This window comes from Nannospalax galili, unplaced genomic scaffold, assembly GCF_000622305.1.
Source record: "Nannospalax galili isolate Female #2095 unplaced genomic scaffold, S.galili_v1.0 scaffold1199, whole genome shotgun sequence".
Taxonomy (NCBI): Eukaryota; Metazoa; Chordata; class Mammalia; order Rodentia; family Spalacidae; genus Nannospalax; species Nannospalax galili.
The window spans coordinates 158,502-180,242 of record NW_008342713.1 but is presented as its reverse complement, the minus strand read 5'-3'; the positions used below and the strand labels follow the sequence as shown (position 1 = coordinate 180,242).

Sequence of the window (21,741 nt, the reverse complement as noted above, 5' to 3'; positions counted from 1 at the left end):
CAGCTACCTAATTGGACTTAAAGCCCACTCAATGGGAGGAAACTCATGTGTGGTACTGTAAACACAGCCAAATACACATAGCTGGAGAGGTCATAGATCTTAGAGAGATCCCCAAGGCTTTCACATCCCTTGAGAAATATAATTTCTTACTATGTGCAAAATATGGATCCTTACATTTACAGATAAGTATCCCAGCCACTATTCATCAAAGAAGCTTTTTTTGCAACAGAGATAGACTATTACAGAGTTCCACAACTGGTCACACCAGACATTGTCTGTGAACTGCCCAAGTCTAAGTGACATATTTACAATACAACCTCTACACCTAAGGCTCATAGAACATAGAACAAGGGGGTAAAGAGGACACTAATGTATCCCTCAATTCTTATTAATGAAGTTCCCTCATACAATAGGGGGCCAGGAACACAAAAGGTCACAAATGGTCAAAGTGTGGAGAGTAAGAGTCTGCAGATTGTAGGTCCTTGGACAGGAATCTTATATTAAACTCTATCCACCCAGGGCTCAGGGACCATTGCAGAAGAGGGGACAGAAAGACTATAAGAGTCCAGTAGTATGGAAAGTGTACAACCATATGGAAATAAGAATCCTATAAGCTCCTGGGACCTTGCTCATACGAACCTATAGCAATGGTGTCAGCATGCACAAGACCTATGCAAACTCAAGAAGACAAAACCCCAACGCAGAACTATGGAAATGGACAACAAGCCCCAATCTTAGTTGAAGAATTATAGGAAGTTGATTACTGCTGGGTGAGGAAGAGCTGATCTTCTTAAAGGGAGGGACTTTAGATAGGCTGTCTAGACCTCAGAGGATGAACTTGCACTGAGGGATGTCTAGGGACACTGACTTGACACAATAGGCTTTAACACAAATGATAGAATGTATGAATTTCAGTGGGGGAAGGCTACGGGAGGGTGTCAATGGAGAAGGGGGTATAAAGATGATTAAGTCACATGTAGCAGAAAACCTTGATAAACTGTAGGCAGATGGCAATAGCACAGTGAAAGGTTAAGAACACAGACTATGAAGACAGAATGCTTGAGTTGGAATTTAAACTTGGCCATTTAGTTAAGTGACCTTGGACAAGTTACCTAATATGTCTCTCTCTACATATATGCATAAAATGGAGATTAATAGTAGGTATTTCAGAAGGCTGCCAGAGGATGGGCTTCAAAGAGTTTAAGCACTGTGCCTACTAGTGTACCTAAAAACCATTCCATAAAGTGGAAAAATGCCAAATATTCTGTGATAGTTGTGCAAAGCTTCATGATCAAAAAAAAATCAACCATGAAGTATACAAATTCTTCCTAAGTTAGCCTATATATATACTCTAAGGGTTAACTGTGCTGTCTTAAAAAAATCTTATACTTTATTTATTGTGAGTATGTATGTGCTTGTGCATGCCATGGCTCACATGTAAAGGTCAGAGGACAATTTTTGGGAGTTGGTTCTCTCATTCCACCACTTGGGTCCTAGGGATAGAACTCAGGTTATCAGGCTTGAGGGCAGGTATCTTTACCCACTGAGTCATCTCCCCAGCTCTACCTTACATTCTGAGAAAAATCTTTAGTTTCCTACAGTAGTAGTTACCTGAACTGGTCTCTCCCTGCCTCAACTGTTCTTCCATTTGCCATGGTCTTTCTAAAATGCAGGTATGTTTTTCCACAGCTACAACCCCCTTCATTCTTTTTCCCTTAAAATAACATTTAAATCTCGTTGGAACTCAGATCAAATCTTCCTAATCTGCCCAGCCTGGTCTTGAGCTTCATCTCTCAAAATTCACTATGAAATGGAATCATCTAGTCATACCTCAAAGGCTTTTTGTATGCCATTCCCTTTGCCTACAACACCTATTTCTTAGTTTGCTGGGGCTGCCAGGACAAAAAAGCACAGAGTGGGCAGGTTAAATAACAGAAACTTATTTTCCTCAGTTGTGTTGGCAGGTTTGGCCTCTCTTCTTGGCATCCAGACATGCTCTTCCTTATGCAGGGGCATCTCAGTCTCTTTTTGTGTTCAGATTTCATCTTCTTGTAAGCACACCTGTCAGACTGCACTAGAATCCACCCTAATGGTCTCATTTTAACTTAATCACCTAAAAAACCCTATAGATATATAGTGAGTTTCTGAGGTGATGAGGGTTAAGTAGGGCTACCACATAAAACTTTGAGAGTACACAACTCATCTCATAACAACCTCTACTTCTTTCTGCCTAAGCTAACTCCCATTTGTTTTTCCAAGGCTGGCCCTTCAGGACAATTTCAGTGCCCTTTCTTAGTGCCTACAGTACCTCTGTATACTGCTCTCCTCTTGCTCAACACACTAATATAACTACCTTTTCCTCTTCAGGCTACATTCCTTAACAGTGAAGATTATATGCTTATCATCTAGGACAGTGACACACAGAAAGTATTTAATGAAGATGTGGTGAGAAGCAAAAGGAAGACATGAGCATTTAAGTTTCTTAAAGGATGCATGAGTTCAAATTCTGGCTCCATTATTGCATTTCCTATGACGTCTGTCAAGTCATTTAATATTGAATTTCTATTCTAAATAAGATAGTTGTAATAATAAACAATTTAATTACAATAAAACCACTCAGCTTGGTTTTGGTAAGCACTAAGTGCTCAAATTCTGGAGTAAAGATTTGGGCATGCCTGGTTTGACAGTCATTTCTACAACTTGGCAGTTACATGTCCTTGGGTATATTTAATATCCTATCCTTTTTAGTTGCCTGCCTATCTATCTATCTATCTATCCTTTCTCTCTCTCTCTCTCTCTCTCTCTCTCTCTCTCTCTCTCTGTTGCTATTACGACAATGATAATGTAGGTAAAACATTTAGTTGGGTATATAGCACACTCTATTATTTAAATGTTTTCTATTAGTATTATGATTAAAAGACCACTGCAGGTCTGAAAAAATGTGACTAGATTTTTAATGTGACTAACAGTTTAATGCCTAAGAAAGTTTAAACACTGGTACAGACGAGCCATATGGCTAAGCAGATAAAAGTGCTTGCTGCCAAGCCTATGACCTGAGTTTGATCCCCAATACCTACATGGTGGGAGAGAACCAAACTTTATAAGTTTTCCTCTGAATTCCACATGTACTCATCTATGCAAACACACACACACACACACACACACACACACGCGCGCGCACACACACACACATGCATAAATAAATAAATAAATGATCTAGTGGTATATATGTTTAATCCTAGTACTCCAGAGGCAGAGGCAAGTGGATCTCTGTGAATTTCAGGCCAGCCTGGTCTATGTAGTGAGTTCTAGGCTAGCCAGTGTTACATGTGAGATCCTGTCTCAAAAATCAAAAGAGACAGGCTCAGAGAAATCAAAAGAGAAATGACTCAGCAGTGAAGAGCACTGGCTGCTCTTCCAGTGGACCTTGGTTCAGTCCCCAGCACCTACATGGCACTAACAACCATCTGTAACTCCAGTTCCAAGGGATCTTTTGCTTTCCTCTGAACTCCACAGGCATTGCATGGACCTGGTGCTTCTACATACATGCAGGCAAAACACCCATACACATAAAATAAAAATAATCAAAATTTGAAACAAAACAAAAACAGGTATACTTTTATGTAGATGAAATTAAAATGAGCATGAAATGCTACCATATCTCATCCCTTTCGCTGGTGTTTAACAAATTTTAGGCAGTGAAATAAAAAATTAAAAGCAAGTTCTGTTCATCACTATAGATGTTAACCATTCACAGTCCTTGGTTCAGACTTTCAGTTGTAGAACCATAAAAACCTGTGAACTGGAAAGAGCCTTTGTGTTGCAAGTCCAAGCCTATCATTTTTTACCTAAGTACACCCAGGTGGATTGGAATGAGCTTGTAGAGTCTTAATGAATAGCTTTATGAGGGATGGGAATAGGAGACAGAGCGCACAATTTGTTTAAAGTACTAAAGTAGGGACTCTGGACTTTCCAAATCCAGGTATAGTAGAAGTAGAAATAATGAAATACTCTTTTTAATCATTCAGTCTTTAGGGTTAAATTTACCTGATCCATAACTTTTAAGCAATGCAGATCTAGATTTAGCTCTTCACGTGTTACATAAGCAGTCTTTGAGCCTCACATTAGTGCAACAAGCTGTTAAAGCAATTAAGTTAGCTATGTCTGTACAACTCAGACCTGGGGTTCCTGGCAGACTGCAGGTACCCAAATGTTGGTTCTTTCCCACTGCCTCCTTCCCGCATATGATAAAAATGTGAATGAATATAAAACACTGTCTTTCAAATATTATGAGCTTGTAAATGTCTGAGACTCGTTGGGTACTATTTAATTTTAAAAATAGAAAGCTGAATAATTGCTGAGATAAAGTGCCTTTATTTTTACCCTTCCTCACCACCAAATGTCCTTCCCAATTTGTGTTCAAGTGTCATGTCATCACTATTAACAAGCCCTTCCCAGATAATTGTTGCTCAGACTTCCCATGTGACAGCAAAGATTTGAAGATCACAAAAAACTTTACTAAGAGCCCAAAAAGTCCAGTTCATTTTGTTCCATGATCCATATCGGCTAGGTGAATTTCCAATGAAAAATTATCTTTTCCGGTGCAGAAAAATGTGCATAACTGAGTTTGCTACTCTAATTGCGATTTTTTTCTTTCTTTCTTTCTTTTTTTTTTTTTTTTTTCAGTGTTTGGGACACTATTTTTATGCTGGCACTGAGGAGGATACTTGTCAATATCCATTCTTTATGTTTCAAACTAAAGTCGATCTTTTTTTTTTAAGACGTGGTGTCTGGCTCCAAATCAATGGCAAAGAAAAGCCCAGCACAGAAAGAGCTCTTTCTAATGTCCTCGCCTACCCTTTACATCACAGATGGCCACCGAGGGTTTAAAGGTTTAACGTCCAGACACTAAAGCCACTCATCCCTGAAAGACGGAGCTTCAGAAGGATGCTGTCTGGCAGAGGATGAGAGGCTGCCAATCTGCAGACGTGTAGATGGGGTGAAACCGGAGGCTACAGCCCAGCGCCGATCACTTGCAGCTACACTTAGAAACATCTCTCTCCCTTCCAGGGGCAGGGGACCTCGTGAGTACCCGGCCTAGTGACCTCCGAGGAGTGGGGCATGCGGGAGCTGGAAGGCTCCTCCGCCTTCTGGCGAAGCTGACAAGGGCAAGTTCGAGTCGCGCGCGGGAGGTTACTCACAGGACAGGTCCGGCGTCTTCGCTCCTCCGCCCGCGCTCCCTCAAGGAGAAACCCCTAACGAGGCTGCACCCGGAGAGAAGCAGCCGAAGCGGCCGCCCTGGCCACTAACTGCCCGGGCGTGGCCGAGATGGCCGGATGACTTCACCACATCATCTTTCGGCGACCTCGAATCCGCAGTGACGCCTGGTCAATAGCAGCCCCCACCCAGCAGGGAAGCTCGAAGGAGACCCACTCTCCCAGCAGCCTCTACGGCTCAGCGCTCGGCCTGCTGGGAATTGTAGTTTGCTTTCTTTTCCGCCCCGCCCCCAGCCCTAAGGCCCCGCCTTGAGCTGGGAGCGAGAAGGCGGGGCCGAGCGACGGCTCCTGACCCGGCCGGGGTGGGGCGAATCCCGTCCCGGCCGGCTGCCCGGGGCAGAGCTCCAAGCCGTCCGCCGTGGTGGTGGCCGTGCTGCACTTCTGCGCCCCGCGACCGGCGCTGGAAGCGGGCCTAGCGCGTTCGCCTTGCTCCTCCGCGAGCCGGGTTCCGGGGCGATTGCCCCGGCCCCTTAGCGCCGGCAGCCTGAAGAGTCTCTGGCCGTGGTAACGAGGGGAGGCAGATGGGCACTGGAAGGTGCGGGGACCCGCGGGGGGCTCAGTCCGCGCACAGCTGAACCCTGAGGCCCGCTCTCGCCGCTGCTCCTCTGCAGGGTCGCGCGGCCCGCGGAGTGGTAGTGGAAGTCGGGTCCGGGCGGTGCCGCGACTCTGCGGGAGCCCGCGCGGCTAGTGCCGCCGCACCCGGGCCGTGGCGCCTGAGCGCCGGGCGACGGTGCCCGGGGACTCGGCGTGCTAGGTGCAGGAGCCCTGCCGCGTGCCCTCCCTCCTCCCGGTTCTCACTTTCGGCCTCACACTCAGGCCCTGGCTCCGTGTGCCTGCAGACTACGAAGGAACCTTTTGCAAAATTAAATGCCAGCAGTCGTTTTGTCTTCAGTATTGTGTTTGTCTTCGGTGTTGTGTTTTCCCTTCGTGGGTTTGTTGTCAAATACCTTTTTCCTCTAAACTTGATCAGAATTTGTGACATAGTGCCTACCTAGCATATTGCCTGGTACTCGGTAAATATTTGTTGAAACCATGAGTCATGACACTAAGTTTAGAAAATTCTACTGAGTGGTGGGCATCACTATGATCTTTGTTAAGGTTTTATAGGATCCCAAGATCACCTTGAAAATTACAGTAATTTTTAAGCCTAACAAAGTAGGGTTTTTGGTTTGGTTTGTTTTGCATTTCCTATAATAATAGGAGGTTGAGTGCATAACTAAAATCCCAAGTTCTTAAGTACACTGGCCCTTGGGTGTCTCTGAAACTGTTAACCTTTCAAATTAAAGGCTTTGGATATACTCCTAATATTATGGAACAAGTTAGATTATCTATAAAGCTTTGTGATTAGCTTTTAGCTGCCCTGAGGTACTGAATATGTTGAGAAATACAGGTTGGTTAAGTATAATTTTTTTCTTTAAAAAAAAAAAAGGATTTATAGTCACAGTGTGAGACCATACAAGAAAAAGCTAACAGCAAATCTTTCACTCCTTTGCCAGGTGCAGCTGCTGCCTTGAACTCAAAATTTCTTGAAAAATTATCTCAATAGTGTGGTACATTTAAAGCAAAACCTCTAGGATTAAATCACCCCATAGGAGCAGTCCTTTTACTATAAGTAGCTCTTAAAGATTGTGTCCTAAATTTTTTTTTCAAATTATCTTGTTTAAGGAAACAAAGCAGTAACAACTTGGTGATACTAATTAAAGGCAGGATGCAGAATCATGAAAACCACAAAATTCAGTTAATCTACAACACCTTTTCTGCCTCAGGGAATATCAGCAAGAAGAGGTCAGGGCTGTGTCTACTTTGATTACCACTGTGTGCGTGTTGGGGGGGGATCCCCATTGCCTAGCAGTGCCTGACCTACAGTGGCTATTCGTTAGTGTGTGGAATGAATATGTTTTCTGTGTGTGGTTTCTTCATTTTTTTTTTGTTATCGCCTTAGATTAATAAAATAAGCATTTCTGCTAGGTCACAAGTTGTGAATATCTTCATGGTTATCCAAGCATGGCCAGCTTGGTTTCCAGATGAGGCTTGACATTTCATCCTACCACTGCAGCGGTCTGTCTTTTATGTACATATAGTGTTGAGTAGTTATGAGCACTTTGAGAGGAAGCATTCATTTTATCTCACTTTGTAAGGATAAGCATTGCTTTCCTTACTTCCCCCAGGGCCTCAGTTGAAGCAATGTTTGGCAAGTGACAAACAGACTTCACTAAAATGAAAGAATGAAGCCCAATTTAGATGAAAGAGGTAATATTGTTTACACAGGAACATCCAATACTAGCCAAAGCTTAAAATACTACCCTTGCTACTGGAAAAGACCCAGAAACTTTTGGTGGTGGTTTTGTATCTCCTTGAATCTGAAGACATAGTGTTAAAATTCAAAATCTGTTAATGAAAATGGACAGGAATTGCTGGCATAGTAATCTGCATAGTTTTGTGTCAACACATCCCAAGATGAGTATCGTTGAGAACTAAAAATCATAAGGTAAAAAGACTCAACCTAAGAAGACTACCGTTGTTGCATGATAACTAAAAAGTCTCCTGCTTTTAAACATATGGCAACAAGAACATATAAGCCCATTACAAATCCTGTTTCTTTCCCTGGGCCCCAAATGAGTTAGTTGGTAATTCAATCAGAAATATTTGGAAATTCTTAGAATTTACTTGTAAATGGAACCACTGGACATTCTTAGGATCTATTTGTAAGTGCTGCCATTTATATATTTAAAAAAAAAACCCAAAATTCCTACTCTGTATTGCTTTCACATTTGTTCAGGGTAGAAAAGGAGATGGAAGGAGAGATGTAGTATCTTGAGGCTTTGAGAAATGTAATTTCAGAAACTGCCCTCAACTTCTTTTTTGTCTTTTGGCAGTGATTTTGGTTTCAGATTTCCAAGTGGTATTCAGTAAAGAACAGTGTTCTCTACAGCTACCTCAAGAGTATTTCTAAAAAGTCCTGCGTCAATGTGTAGCTGCCTAAATATCTACTAAGTTCATGTTCTTCAAGTAACTTTTGTGTAGATCTAAATAAATTTGCTTTTGTTTTTATAATAGGATCTTTCTGTATCTCGAAGATAAAGCAAAAATCTTTGGAGTAGATGGATTTTTGTCACTTTCTGTGAACTAAAGCGGTTCAATGTCTCTTTTGGTAAGTTTTATTAACATAGATCTGATTTTTAAACTGTCAAAATAGTTAAAGTTGGAGGAAAAAATACATATTCTGATGGCCTGTTTTTTTTTTTAATTTATGTGTATGAGTATTTTGCTTGCATGTATGTAAATGCATCCATGTTGTGCAATGCCCACAAAGGCCAGAAGAGGGCATCGGATCCCCTCAAACTGGAGTTGGGACTGTCTTAGCTATCATGTGGATGCTGGGAACTGAATCCTAGTCCTCTGCAAGGCAGCCAGTGCTCTTAACCAGTGAGCCATCACTCTAGTTCCTCATAGGCTATTTTAAGCTCTGAGATGCTTTGACCTGAATGCTGTGTGATCTTGAGGGTAATATAAACTCAATGAATTTTTGTCTTTTTCAAAAAGCTTCTCTATACTTTAAAAAATACTCATTATTCTACTTCTTTGTCTGAAACCCGTTTTTTTCCTCATAGGCATGTTTTACTTAGATGCCAGTCCTATCCTGTTAGCTATGTGTCAGCTTTTATTTTTCAATCTTTATGTATATTTATTTTTTAACTTTCACAAGAAAACTAGAAAATTTATAGCACAATAAAAAGTAGTTACCAAAAACAATAATGGTATTATCTCATTTAGCATATCCAGCAAATCAGTGTCCAGTCATGTCCAATTCCCGCTGCACTGTTGATCTATAGGGTCGAAAAGGAAGCCCAACTCCACTGTCACTGCCCAGAAAGGGCACTTACTGAACTCTTGTGGAATACACAAATGATTCCTGCTACTTCAGTATGAAGAAACTTATATAGACATCTACCATGAGGAAAAGACAAAAACTATGCTTTTTCTTTAAATACCCTTTCTTCTCAATTCTAAATTTTATATTATATTCACACATGCATTTATTTGTGTCATCTTTTAAAGCCTTCAGAAATCCCATTTATAAATTTCCATGTGACTTAAGGCAAGTAAGGTAACATTTAAAAATAATCTCTTTGATTTAATCAGACAAAAACGTTTGAATGCATCATGTGAGCTACAGATGCCAGTATGTTTTGTTTTGTTTTTTTTGTTTTTTTTTTTTTTTTTTTTTGTCTTTTGGAGACGGGTCCCCCTGGTGCCCCGGGGCTACCTAGAACTCACAAAAAGCCCCGCCTGCCTCTGCCTCCCAAGTGCTGGGATTAAAGGTATGTGCCACCACACATGGCCTGTTTTGTGTTATATTAGATGCTTGATGTCTGCTTTAGATTAAATAGCTTGGGGACTTTCATTTCTGTCTCATCTACAATATAATATTTGAAAGGGGAATTTTTATAGTAAGGTAGTGATTTTGGTTTTAAAGTTGTAAAAGATTGGTAAGGCAGGCAGCGTCATGTGAGTTTGCTCATCATTGCCAAAAATTGTAGCCAGGGTTCATGTCTGCTATTTGCTCTACCAGTCACCAAGGCTGAGAGGTAGAACTGTGATGTTAGGTGATAGTTTTTTTTAAAATATTTTATTTATTTTTATGTGTATGCATGCATTGCCTGCATGTAGGTAAGTGCACCTGTGTTGTGCAATGCCCGCAGAGGACAGAAGATGCTGTCGGATCCCCTGGGACTGGAGTTATGGGCAGCTGTTAGCTGCCATGTGGGTGCTGGGATTTGAACCCAGGTCTTCTGCAAGAACAGTCAGTGTTCTTAACTGCTGAGCCATTTCTCCAGCCCCAGGAGTTTTATATGAAGAATACATAACACAGTTGTTTAAATGTATGTATCTGGAAAATGCATTGAAGTGAAGTACCTTGTTCTCTAAAGCAGGGTCAGCAAGCATTTTTTCGGTAAAGGCCAGAGAGTGTTTGCATTCTGCTGCTTCTCTTTTGCCCTGGTAGCATGAGAGCAGCCATATTTGTAAGCAGAAAAACACAAAACAGCAATGAAAAAACAGAATGAGAGGCTGGAGAGCTGGCTTAGCAGCTAAGATTGCATACTGGTCTTCCAGAGGACCTAAGTTTTGTCCCCAGCACCCACATCAATCAGGCAGCTCACAACTGCCTGTAACTCCAGCTCTCGGGGATCCAACCCACTCTCTGGCTTCCATGGGCACCCGCATGCATTTGGGATACTCTGACACAAACACACATATACATGAATAAAAAATAAAAATAACTCTTAAAATAGAATGAATAATGAACCATAGTTTGTTGACCCCTATTCTAAATGAGTTCTCAAGATTTACACCAGTTTGTAAGTGGGGGAAATAATGCAATGCCATTTACTTCAGTGACTTCATTTGATAGATGAGAATTCTGAGATTCAGAGTACTGAATTCAACTTAAAATAATTTGTAGATTAGGGTTGCTAGGAAAACAACTAGTTTGATATTGAGAAATTCTGGCATATTTTAAAAGAAAGGGAAGTTTAATTACTTTTAAGTAACTGACAAAATGTTAGGTGGATATGGGTAGATTTTGACACTTACTTGATATAGTGCTTGAATGTTCATATAAGTGAGTGTTGGTGAGAAGCTTAAAAGTAATTAGAGGTCTCATATATTGTGTATACTTTTCTTTTGGCATACTTTTTCTTCTTAAATGGTAGAAGATCAGCTTTATTCCATGTTGCCAATGTGATGGATCACATGTAGATATTACATTTCCTTATAGATGATGTAACACCTATAACACGATAACAGAACCGTGAGTTGATATGCAAGAAGATGTAAATTATGGTAATAGAAGCAAATGTCTTCATTTGCTTTGAGTTGGACATGTTTATCACCTTAAAAAACAAATTTGGTTATAAATGTATTCAATATATGGATAAATAAATCATCTAATGTGGAAAACATGGTTTCTACATCTAAAAAGAAGTATATCTAGGGCTGGAGAGATGGCTCAGAGGTAAGGAACACCAACTGCTTTTGCAAAGGACCTGGGTTCATTCCCAGTACCCACGTGAAGGCTAAGAACAGTCCCTAATTCCAGGTCCAGGGGATGTGATGCCCTCTTCTGACCACCACAGGCATTGCACAACATGGGTGCATTTACATATATGCAGGCAATACACTCATACACATAAAATAAAAATAATAGATAAAAATTTAAGAATAAAAAGAAAAATATCTGAGGATTAAAATAAAAACAATAAAGCAGAATGATCTTTAGCTAAATATTCAGAAGATAATTTTAAGCCAAATACTCAGAAATTCATCAAAGGTACTAAAAATTAAAAATAGCACCAACAGTTTTAATAGATTTATATTATAGCCTCAAGAAGAGTGAAGGCAAGGATCAGAGATAGGCTATAGCCAGCTACTTCTCTGTCCAATTACCATAATAATTACCTCTATCCAGACTGTTCTTTCTGCCTCCAGTCTTGACACCAGACCTTTTTGTATCTGCAAACCACCCCTGTGTATATATTATGATTTTCACTCCTTTTTAATGTATTTCTGACTTTCAGGATTGTTTCTGTACTTCACGAACCCGAGTTGAATCACTCAGACCTGAAAAGCAGTCTGAAAGCAGTATCCACCAATACTTGGTAAGAACATGGTGGAATATAGGTAATGCTTCTCTTTTGCCTTCTGTAACACTCCTTAGTCTTGGTTCTCTTACATAAATGCTTTGTCTTTTACTGTTTCTTCTTCCTCCTGCTAGTCTCCAAAAGTCTGTAACTGATCACTTCTCTTCTTCCTAAAGCAACTCTCCCTGAGCAGTGTCATGTATTCCTATGGTTTCCGTTGCTGACCTAGAGCTACCTCAGGTGTTCTAAGAGGACCATAGCAGCAAAAACTGATGATTACCAGATTTATTCTTTTCTGGGCACCAGAAGTATCCAGAGAATACAACTCATTAGATTTTTCAGTGCTGTCTACTGAATTTGAATGAAATATTGATCTGCTTCCAAACTTCAGTAGCTCATTTTGTTTCTTACTTTGTCTAATGACCTGTTAAGTCATCCATACCAGAAACTTTGAAGTTATCCTCACACCGCCTTTCCCCTTGCTCCCATATAGAGTTAGACACAAGTCTTAGGAGTCTGTTTCTCCGTCCCTCCTATGAAGGAGCACTGCTACTCAATTTCATCTTCTCCCACCTGTCCTGTTGTGGGCAGATTCAATGTCTGTAGTCTACACACACATGCAGCCTCCTTCCACAGTACTCACAGCAGCATTCAGGGCTGTTCCAAGGCAAGTCTGCTTCTAAACCTATGGGATAAAGTTCAAACTTCTCAGCATGATATAGGGACTTGAATGGTGTGATACATGACGAATTCATGAGGTTCATTTCTTGCTGAGTACATACTCTGTCTGTTTGAAATACCTTTGTTCTGCCTTCCCTCCGATATTCTCATCTATAAAGAATTGTTCCAAATAGCATATCTGTGAAATCTTTCCACTTACATTTAAATTTTTTATTTTAAAATATTTATTTTTATTTTATATGTCTGAGTGTTTTGCTTGCGTGTATGTAAATGTACCATGTGTCTGCCTGGTGCCCTCATAGGCCAGAAGAGGGCATCAGATTTCTTGGAACTGGAGTTAAGGATAGGTGTTAGCCACCATGTGGGTGTTGGAAACTAAACCAGATCGTGTGGAATAGTAGTTAAGTGCTCTTAACCACCAAGCCATCTCTCCAACCCCTTCACTTACATTTTTTATTTCATTATGCTAAACCTAACTAAGATATTTTCAGAAGAGTTGTTCCTATACTATCTCACAGTGGTTGAGGTGTCTGTCTCTCTAACCATAATGTGATCCCCATAGGAGAGGTATCCTAGCTTACTCATCTCCTAAGCAGGGCCTAGTTTATTAAGTAACATTTTAAGGGGCGTACTTGGTAACACATATGTTTCTGGGTCATTTTTCCTCTTAATCCTTAGTTTGTACTGCAATTTTTACTACAAAATGAAACCTGCCTTGCAAAATTTGCTACAACATAAGGTAATTACAGTTATTCTTGCTTATAATTTATCTCAAGCCTGCCTTCAACCATTGCCATTTTTATAATTTCACCTTTTAGTTACCAGTAGTCTAAAACCTTCAAGGTACCTGCCTTTTTGTACAATAAGAGATAATGTCCAATCCATGCTATCCTTCAGATAGAGGTAGCTCAGTCATGTGACATGTCTTCGTGCTATAAGTGAGAGAGGCATGAAACTCTGGAAACTTCCATGCTGGCATCCTTCCAACCTCCAGGTTGGAGCCCTTTTAATTTTAAGGAGGTAATTTGCTGTTTGTCTTCAGAGTTAAACAAAAGTCTTAAGTGAGGGAAGCAGAGGCATAATTTGAAGTCTCCTATGGAAAAACAAACTGGAGAAGTTGTATAGTAAATTGACCCTGCTGGAAACTGGTGCCTAGTGATTGGAAAAGGGTTCCTGGACCCTCTCTGAGTCATGCTTATGAACACTATCTGTTGTCATCTATTTTGGAGACTTATAGCTATAGCCTGGATGAAATTTTAGGTTAAAAATGCCTGTTTGGAGGACAGTCCTAGGTTTCAAAGTGATTTGTGTCACCTATAACTTTGAAAATCCCTCTATGTACAGAAAAACTTGTTTCTTGAAATAAACTTTGCAGATGAAAGGTGGTGATGTTGGAGTTCAGGTGCTGCTTTTTAAAATAATGCAATTTTAGTATTGTATATTTAAAAAGCCTTATAGTCCAATCTTCAACCCATGTAAGGAGTGTTCGGATAGTGTTGCAAAACTTCAAATTCGCAAAAAGTCCCATCATAGAAAAAATAATGTATAAAGGTATGTTTGATTATAAATAAAAACCTATTAGGATCTCTAAAAATACTTCATAGAGCTGAGTATGGTGGCACACACCTTTAATTCCAGCACTCAGGAGGCAGAGACGGGTAGATCTCTGTGAATTTGAGGCCAGCATGGTCTACATAGCAAGCTCTAGGCCAGTCAGGGCTGCACAGTTGAAACTGTGTCTAAACAACAGCAACAACAAAAGCAACTTCATGAAAGACCATTTACTAACTTGGTTTTTAAACTGTGTTTTGTGATATGTTCCTTCTCTATCTCAGGGTCAGAAACTAGATTTAGTCAGAAAACCTTCAGTAGGTTCTTATTAGCCAAGCTCTTTAGACAAATATATCTTTAGCCTCCATTGCATCATCAGTCTTAAGTGAAATGTCATGGGTAACAAAATTAGAAATTTAAAAATTTGGGCCAGGCGTGGTGGCACATGCCTTTAATCCCAACACTTGGGAGGCAGAGGCAGGTGGATCTCTGTGAGTTCAAGGCCAGCCTGGTCTACATAGTGAGTTTCAGAACAACTGGGGCTACAGCGAGACCCTGTCTCAAAAAGACCAACAAAAAAAGAAATGTAAAAATTTATAATGAAGAACTAATGTTAGTTGTCAGAGTACTTGAATTCATATCATAGTACTTTCTCAAGCTATAAGCAGACATTTGTATACATTGAGTCTTTTGTGTTTTGACTTTTTGACCTTCCCATGTACTACCAACCCCATTCTACTTGTAGTTCTTTTTATTTATTTATTTTTTATTATTTTTATTTTATGTGTATGAGTGTATTGCCTGCATGTATGTGAGTGCACCTGTATTGTGCATTGCTGCGGAGGTCAGAAGAGGGCTTCAGATTCCTCTGGAACTGGAGTTAAGGATGGTTTGTAGCTGCCATGTGGGTGCTGGGAATTGAACCCAGGTCCTCTGCAAGAGCAGTCAGTGCTCTTAACCACTGAGCAATCTCTCCAGCCCCGTTTTTTTTTTTTAATGTGTATAAGTATGCCTGCATGTGTATAAGTACACCTGTGTTGTGTAGGGCCCATGGAAGATAGAAGAGGGTGTCAGATCCCCTGGAACTGGAATTACAGACGGTTGTTAGCCACCGTGTGAGTGCTGGGATTCAAACCCAGGTCTTCTGCAAGAACAACCAGTGCTCTTAACCACTAAGCTCTCTCTCCAGCCCCTCACTTGTAGTTCTTGAATGTACCTCAAGTATTGTCAATAGTGGTCATTCAACCTCTGCTTGAACATATCAGTGGAGAAGAAATGATGGGAGGAGGTAACTTGATGCCTACTCCACTATTACATGACACAGTCACTATGGATTTCTTACATTGAATTGAAATCTTCTTGTAACTTCTTTGATTTCAGCTCTATCATCTGAGCATTTATATTTACCCTTCTGTATTAGTCATTCAGTCATTTGAAAGTGGTACCTCTATGTATTCTTAGTATTTTCTTTTCTGGGTTAAGTGCTTCCATTTCTATCAACGTGGCCAGGTCTTCTTTGATTGACATGGTTAGCTATCTCTAAGCATTGTCATTTGCCTTCCTAAACTGTGGGGTCTCATCCATAGTACTCCAGATACTGAGTAATCAGTTCAGAAGAGGCCTTTGTTCTTTCGTCTGTTCACTTTGTATCTGTCACTGTAGCTCCACACTGTGCTGTTCTGTGACTACCCTGCTTATATCCTGTAGTGTACTGTCTAAAACCCCCAGGTCCTAAACCTGGTATCCTCAGTTTTATAGTATTTAGTCTATGGTTGTTTTCTTTATGTTAAGAATAAGAGCTTGCATATATCCTTTCTGAAATTTTACTGATGTGGGCTGTTTCAGTTGATCAAGATAACTGAGACTCCTTATTTGTTCTTTCAGTAATTGGGTATGCCTAGCCATGTATTAGCCATACCTTTTTTTTTTTGTCTTAAATTAGGCTTTTTGCATCTTTTGGGGAGTCATTAAAGAGTTTAATAGGACAAAGACTGTTGTGGTTTGAGTGTGAAATGACCTCCATTGTAAGAATGACTTTTATTAATGACTATTACTATTTTATGTAATCTGGACTAATGACTTATAATTAACCCCAGCAAAACCATGCTCTTGTGTCTGATGACCAAGGTGGCTCCTTGGCAACCGCAGTTTGGTACTCCACCTTAAAAAGATAATGAATGAATGTGAGTATGCTTGAATTAACATATTAATGCCTCAGGCAACACACCCACCCATTGGAAGCAGTGGAGATTGGAAGGAACATGACATGTGACCTTGGATGAGTGTGAACAAGTCATGAAAAGACCAGATGGTCTATGAGGATTAAGTGTGGAGCTGAAATTGAACTCCTATTTCCCCAATGAAGCTGGAGAAACCATTTTGAATAAATGATGGGTATAGCCTGATGGGGGGCATCGTGGGAGAAACACTGTTCCAGATACAGTTCCACTGGCACAGGGTGAGGACACAGACAACTCCATCTGTACAGGTTGAGAGGACAAGAGAGATCCATCTGCACGGTTGGGAGACAGACAGTTCTAATAGATAGCTAGGGGAACAAATGTTCTCCAAGTTCTGGCCTACTCTTAAAACCATAATTTAAAAGTTAGTCTATTTGTTCAGGTGATTATGATGTTGGCATAATAATAAATACCACACCCCATAGGCTCAGGTGTTTGAAACTTGGTCCTTAGCTGCTGGAACTGTTTGGGAAGGTTATGCTGGAGAAAATAAGTCACTGGGGGGGGGGGGGCTTGAGGTTTTATAGCCTGGCCTCACTTTCTGTTCTGTTTCCGGACTACCAATGCAATATGATAAGGTGGCCTCATGTTCCTGACCCCATGCCTTTGCTGCCATGATCAACTTTATCCCTTTGGTACTGTGAGCCAAAATAAACCCTTTCTCTTTTAAGTTGCTTTTGTCTGGGTATCACAGCAACAGAAACGAAACTAGGACAAGGACCCTGCCATAATTTTTGCCTTTTAGTTCTCAAGTCATTTAGTCAAACAGAAGTGAGGCTAGTTTGGGATGATTTAGTCTCTGTAACCTTGTGCTATGTTCTTGTGATTTCCCTGTTGTTTTCTTCATTGAAAGCATATTTCATCTGAATGATAATTTGATCTCAGTCTCTACTGGGCAGCAGCATCAAGCTTGCCATTTTGTAGTGTTCTACCTTTTTTGAAAATTGGGCCAGTTATCAAGTATTGTAGCTCATGTCTGTAATCCTAGCACTTGGAAGACTGAGCAGGAGGATTGTCACTAGTTCAAGGCAAGCCTGGGCTATAGAGTGAGACCTTATTGAGAGAGAGAGAGAGAAGGGAGGGAGGGAAGACTGGAAGAAAGAGAGAGGTGGGAGGGAGGGAGGGAAGAATGAAAGACTGGAAGAAAGACAGAGGCAGGGGGAAGGAGGAAGAAGAAAGAAAAAGAGAGAAAGAAAATTGGGTCAGTGCTGGAAGGGAAGAAGGAAGGGCGGGAGGGAGGGAGGAAGGAAGGAGGAAGGAAAGGAAGAAGGAAAGAAGGAAGAGAAGGAGGGACGGAAGGAAGAAAAAAAGAAAATTGGGTTGGTTGATTATTTCCATTCTGGTTTGTCATCTGAGTTCTACCATATCTACAAATTTAATATCATAAGTGTAATTGTCCTGGATGAGAGACCTAGTGGCTCATATGTAATCACAGCAATGTGGAGCCTAGGTAGGAGGATCACAAGTTCAAGGTCAGCCTGGATATATAACAAGACCCTTTCTCAAAACAACAACAAAACTACCAAGAAAACAAAGACTCTAACCTGTTTAGAGATTGAGTACTTACAACGTGTATACCCTTTCTAGTTCGAAGATTATTTCCTATGCAATAAATGGAAGCAAATGCAGGCTAGTGAGCTGTTTTCAGTTCATCACGCAGTAACATGCCATTTTTCAAGCCTCAGTGCCTTAAGTCTTATTTCAAGCCTTCCTTTGCTATCACTTTAAAAATTTTAAACATCATTATATATTTTTATTTCTATTGTATACTTTCTTTAAATCTGTGTGTCTCTGAATGCTATTTTTTCTAAAGAAAGCAAATTGATTTGTGTGGATTTTTTTTCCTTTGGGATTATTTCCTCTTGTATGGTAGATTTTTTTCTTCATAATCTTTCATTCCTCTTGGATACCATTCACTTATTTATTTAGGCTTATGATTTTTCTTTCTGCTCTTTTAAATTTAGGGAACATCTCTGCCACTGTATATAACTCCATCTATTAGTTTCAGACTCTCTTTCTCTTGATTGTAGAGTCAAGGATGTGAAAAGTAGTTAGTACAGTTCCTAACACATAGTAATGTTATTTCCCCCTTTTTCTTTCTTCCCACATTGGAGGCAGTAACAAGACTCTTACCACCTGCTAGTGCCTATAAAGGCTTCTTAGTGTCCTCTAGGGTCCTGGTGTCCTTTAGGAGATCCTCATGGCTATCATATTACACCAGTGGTTAATCCTCTTCTTTCTACTGCATGCCTGATATTTCACTGCTGCTATATTTAGGTGCAATACTAACTCTGACTGTAAAGCACCCAGTGAGACCTCACATTGGTACACACACCTTCACTCAGCAGGCCTGCATCCTAAGCTCCCATCTCCTTAAGTTTATTTTTTTTTTCTGACCTCCATTTTTCTTCATTTCATCATATGAAAAGCTTTTTCTGCTAATTTAATAGACTGACAGGGAAGTTGTTCACCACTGTTAACATTTCCATTAGGAAAGCATACACCTTGGACTCAAAGCAAGAGCACAAGTCTGGACTGTCCTTTGCAGGTCGCTGTAGCTCTTCCCTTGATATGCTCACAATTATCAGCCATTCTTAGCAACTTCTAGAAGTTCTAATGGAAGTTGCCTTGGAAAAATATTCCCTGCTATTTGTAAATCTGCTTTTCTTGCCTCTCCCCCTTTATAGCCGAAAGCTCTTTCATGTCAATTTGAAATTGGTAAATTCCTTTTAGATCTTAAAACAATCTCTCAGCTATCTTTCGGTGACTTCTTAATGAACATCAATATTTTTTAATTGGGAGACCAAATTGAAGAACTAAATGTTTACGTGTGTTTCATTTTCATCTTTAAAAAATGCAGGTTGATGAGCCACCCCTTTCCTGGTCACCTCCTTCTGCTAGAGCCAATGAAGTAATAGGCTCCACTACTGTTTCTCACTATGAACTACAAGTGGAAATAGGTAATACTCATGATTTGACATAATTGACTCTTCTTTCTAGAAATGAAATTTATGGCAACGGTTGTGTTTTAGGAATGTTTTTCTCAGTTATCACCTACAACATAAAACAGGACATTAATTGAATCTGTCAAATGAATTGTGTTTATGTCTGTCTAAAATTAATAGGCCAGATCTTAAGATTTCTGTCTAATTTTCCTTTTCCATTGATGTACATTTAGAGAAGGACACTAAATAATCTAAGTGCTTATTTGTTTCTTTATTGTGGGAAGCTTCTAGTTTTATAGGTATAATTTATATGGGGTAGTAATTAAAATGAAGTCATGTAAGTCTTTTCAGTCATGACATTTAAACTAAATTACTTATTAAACTTTTATCTGAACTTTCAACTGAATAAATATTTTTCAGTTAAATGTAAAACAAAATGAATGCCCATTTTTGGCTTCAGGAACCAGTAACTATTTTGGGTCTAGGGTTCTGGAGCTCAGTGGCTCTTGAAGTCTATTTTCTTTGGGAGGTGAACACATGGGATGGTTCTGTTTTAGGCACTAGAGGGCAGTAGAGTAAAAGTGTGTTATGGGAACCTGTTAAAGATGGCCTGTTCCAAACTCTGAATACTGACCTATAACATATCTGCCCTTTCTGGTATAAAGACTATTTCCCTAATGCAGTAGATGGAAACTGATTGATTGTAGTCTACTCCAGTAATGGAGCAGAGAAGATAGAGCATCCAAATATCATCTCTGGGAGTCAAGAAGACTGGCAAAAGAGGGCTGGCTTCTCAGTGGAGTTGGGGCTTTTGTTATAAGCCACAGAGAACAAGCTTGGCTATCTTAGGGATTTTTGAACAATATTGTTAACTCACAGAATTGTTGTTTATAGGACTAGTCTTAGAAGAAACCCAGAGAAGCTAAGTGACCAGAATCAAGGCCACAGACTAGAAGTAGCATTGGCAGTGTGCTGCCACATAGTTGGCACTCTTGCCACAGACATTGGGCCCACTGAGTAAATTCTCTTGAAAAAGGCTTGCAGCAGTGCTCAGAGGTGAGGCCTTTGAACATGTTGGCTCTGACCTCATGAAAGTATTCATCAATTTATGGATTCATAGCTATTGGGCTTTGGGGAATGACTATGTAAAGCAACTGCAGCTCTCATGCATTGTTTATAAGAATGCAAAAATAGGGGCTGGAGAGTTGGCTCTGTAGTTAAGAGCACTCACTGCTCTCCCGAGGACCCAAGCCCCAACACTCAATATAGGGGAGCTAGCTCATTTCCTTACCTGTAATTTCAGCTCCAGGGATCCAATTTCTTCTTCTGGCCACAAGCACCCCATCCCCATACACATATGCGTATACAAGCACACACAGACAAATACATAAGCTAAAAAGTAAATCTTTTTTAAAAAATGAATGTAAAAAATAGTTCAGAGGCTTTGGAAAACAGTTTGACTACTTCTTACAAAGTCAAATAAGGTTTTACCACATGATCCCGAAATCTCAGTGTTCAGGTATTTGCCAAAGTAAAAGACAGATGTGTCTCTTTAAAGACCTGTGCAAGAATATTTTGGGAAGCTTTATTTATAGTCACCAGAATCTGAAAGCAATTCATAAACCACTAACCTATGAATGGATAAAATACATGTGGTATGTCCATATAATGGATTACTACTCAGCAATAGAGAAAATCTCTTGATATGGTAATATGGGTGAACCTCAAAAGCATGTGTTAAGTAAAAGAAGCTATACAAAAAAGCTACATCTTTTTATTGGTACCATTTTTGTGCCCAAAACAGGCATATCAGTGGTTGCCAAGAACTGGTTTTATTTTATGTATCTGCATGTGTGTAAGTGTACCTGTGTCATGCAATTGCCCATAGAGATTAGAAGAGGGTGTCAAATTCCCCTGGAACTCCAGTTATGGATGGATGTTAGCTGCTATGTGGGTGCTGGGAATCTAACCCAGGTCCTCTGCAAAAGCAGCCAGTGTTCTTAACTATTGGGCCATCTCTCCACACCCCCAGGATTTGAAGAAGTAGGGGCAGGAGTTTGCTGAATAACATTCCATTGTTCAGCTATATCACAGTTTGCTCATAATTTTAGCCATTATTATAGATGTGTAATATGTGTCTTTCTGTAGCTTAAATGTCTTTTCATATGCCTATTGACCATTCTTAAATCTTATTTTGTGGATTGCCTGTTTTTTAATTGAATTGTTTATCAGAATTTTAAGAATTCTTTATGTGTTTTAGATGGAAATCTTTTTTTAAAAATTTTTACAAAAATTTTATTGAGAATTTCATACATGCTTATAAGGTGTTTTGATCAAATCCATGCCCACTCCCTCCCCTCCAACTCCTCCCATATCTCCCCATCACTTTTTTCTAACAACTTAATGT

The 21,741-nt window shown here is 40.0% G+C and overlaps 2 protein-coding genes across 8 annotated transcripts in view; one reads left to right on the top strand and one right to left on the bottom strand.

Annotated features, from left to right (window-relative positions):
• Trak2 (trafficking kinesin protein 2) overlaps positions 1–5,444 on the bottom strand; it is a 72,956-nt gene extending 67,512 nt beyond the window's left edge. For all 3 annotated transcript variants that reach the window (XM_008838770.2, XM_008838771.2, XM_029566268.1), the window contains exon 1: positions 5,202–5,444. The gene's annotated coding sequence lies outside the window, so the exon portion shown is untranslated. The remainder of the gene's footprint in view (positions 1–5,201) is intronic.
• Positions 5,445–5,562: 118 nt separating this feature from the next.
• The window catches only part of Stradb (STE20 related adaptor beta), a 25,582-nt gene continuing 9,403 nt past the window's right edge, over positions 5,563–21,741 (top strand). The window contains exons 1-5 of one of the 5 annotated variants that reach the window (XM_017799566.2): positions 5,563–5,780; positions 6,942–7,061; positions 8,334–8,427; positions 11,855–11,935; positions 19,250–19,349. In XM_017799566.2, the coding sequence (XP_017655055.1) occupies positions 8,416–8,427; positions 11,855–11,935; positions 19,250–19,349 (193 nt within the window). In that variant the 5' untranslated portion in view covers positions 5,563–5,780; positions 6,942–7,061; positions 8,334–8,415. Of the gene's footprint in view, positions 5,812–6,941; positions 7,062–7,244; positions 7,335–7,478; positions 7,527–8,333; positions 8,428–11,854; positions 11,936–19,249; positions 19,350–21,741 lie in introns of those variants that run through there. The other 4 variants (XM_029566267.1, XM_029566265.1, XM_008838769.3 and 1 more) reach the window with 4 other exon arrangements.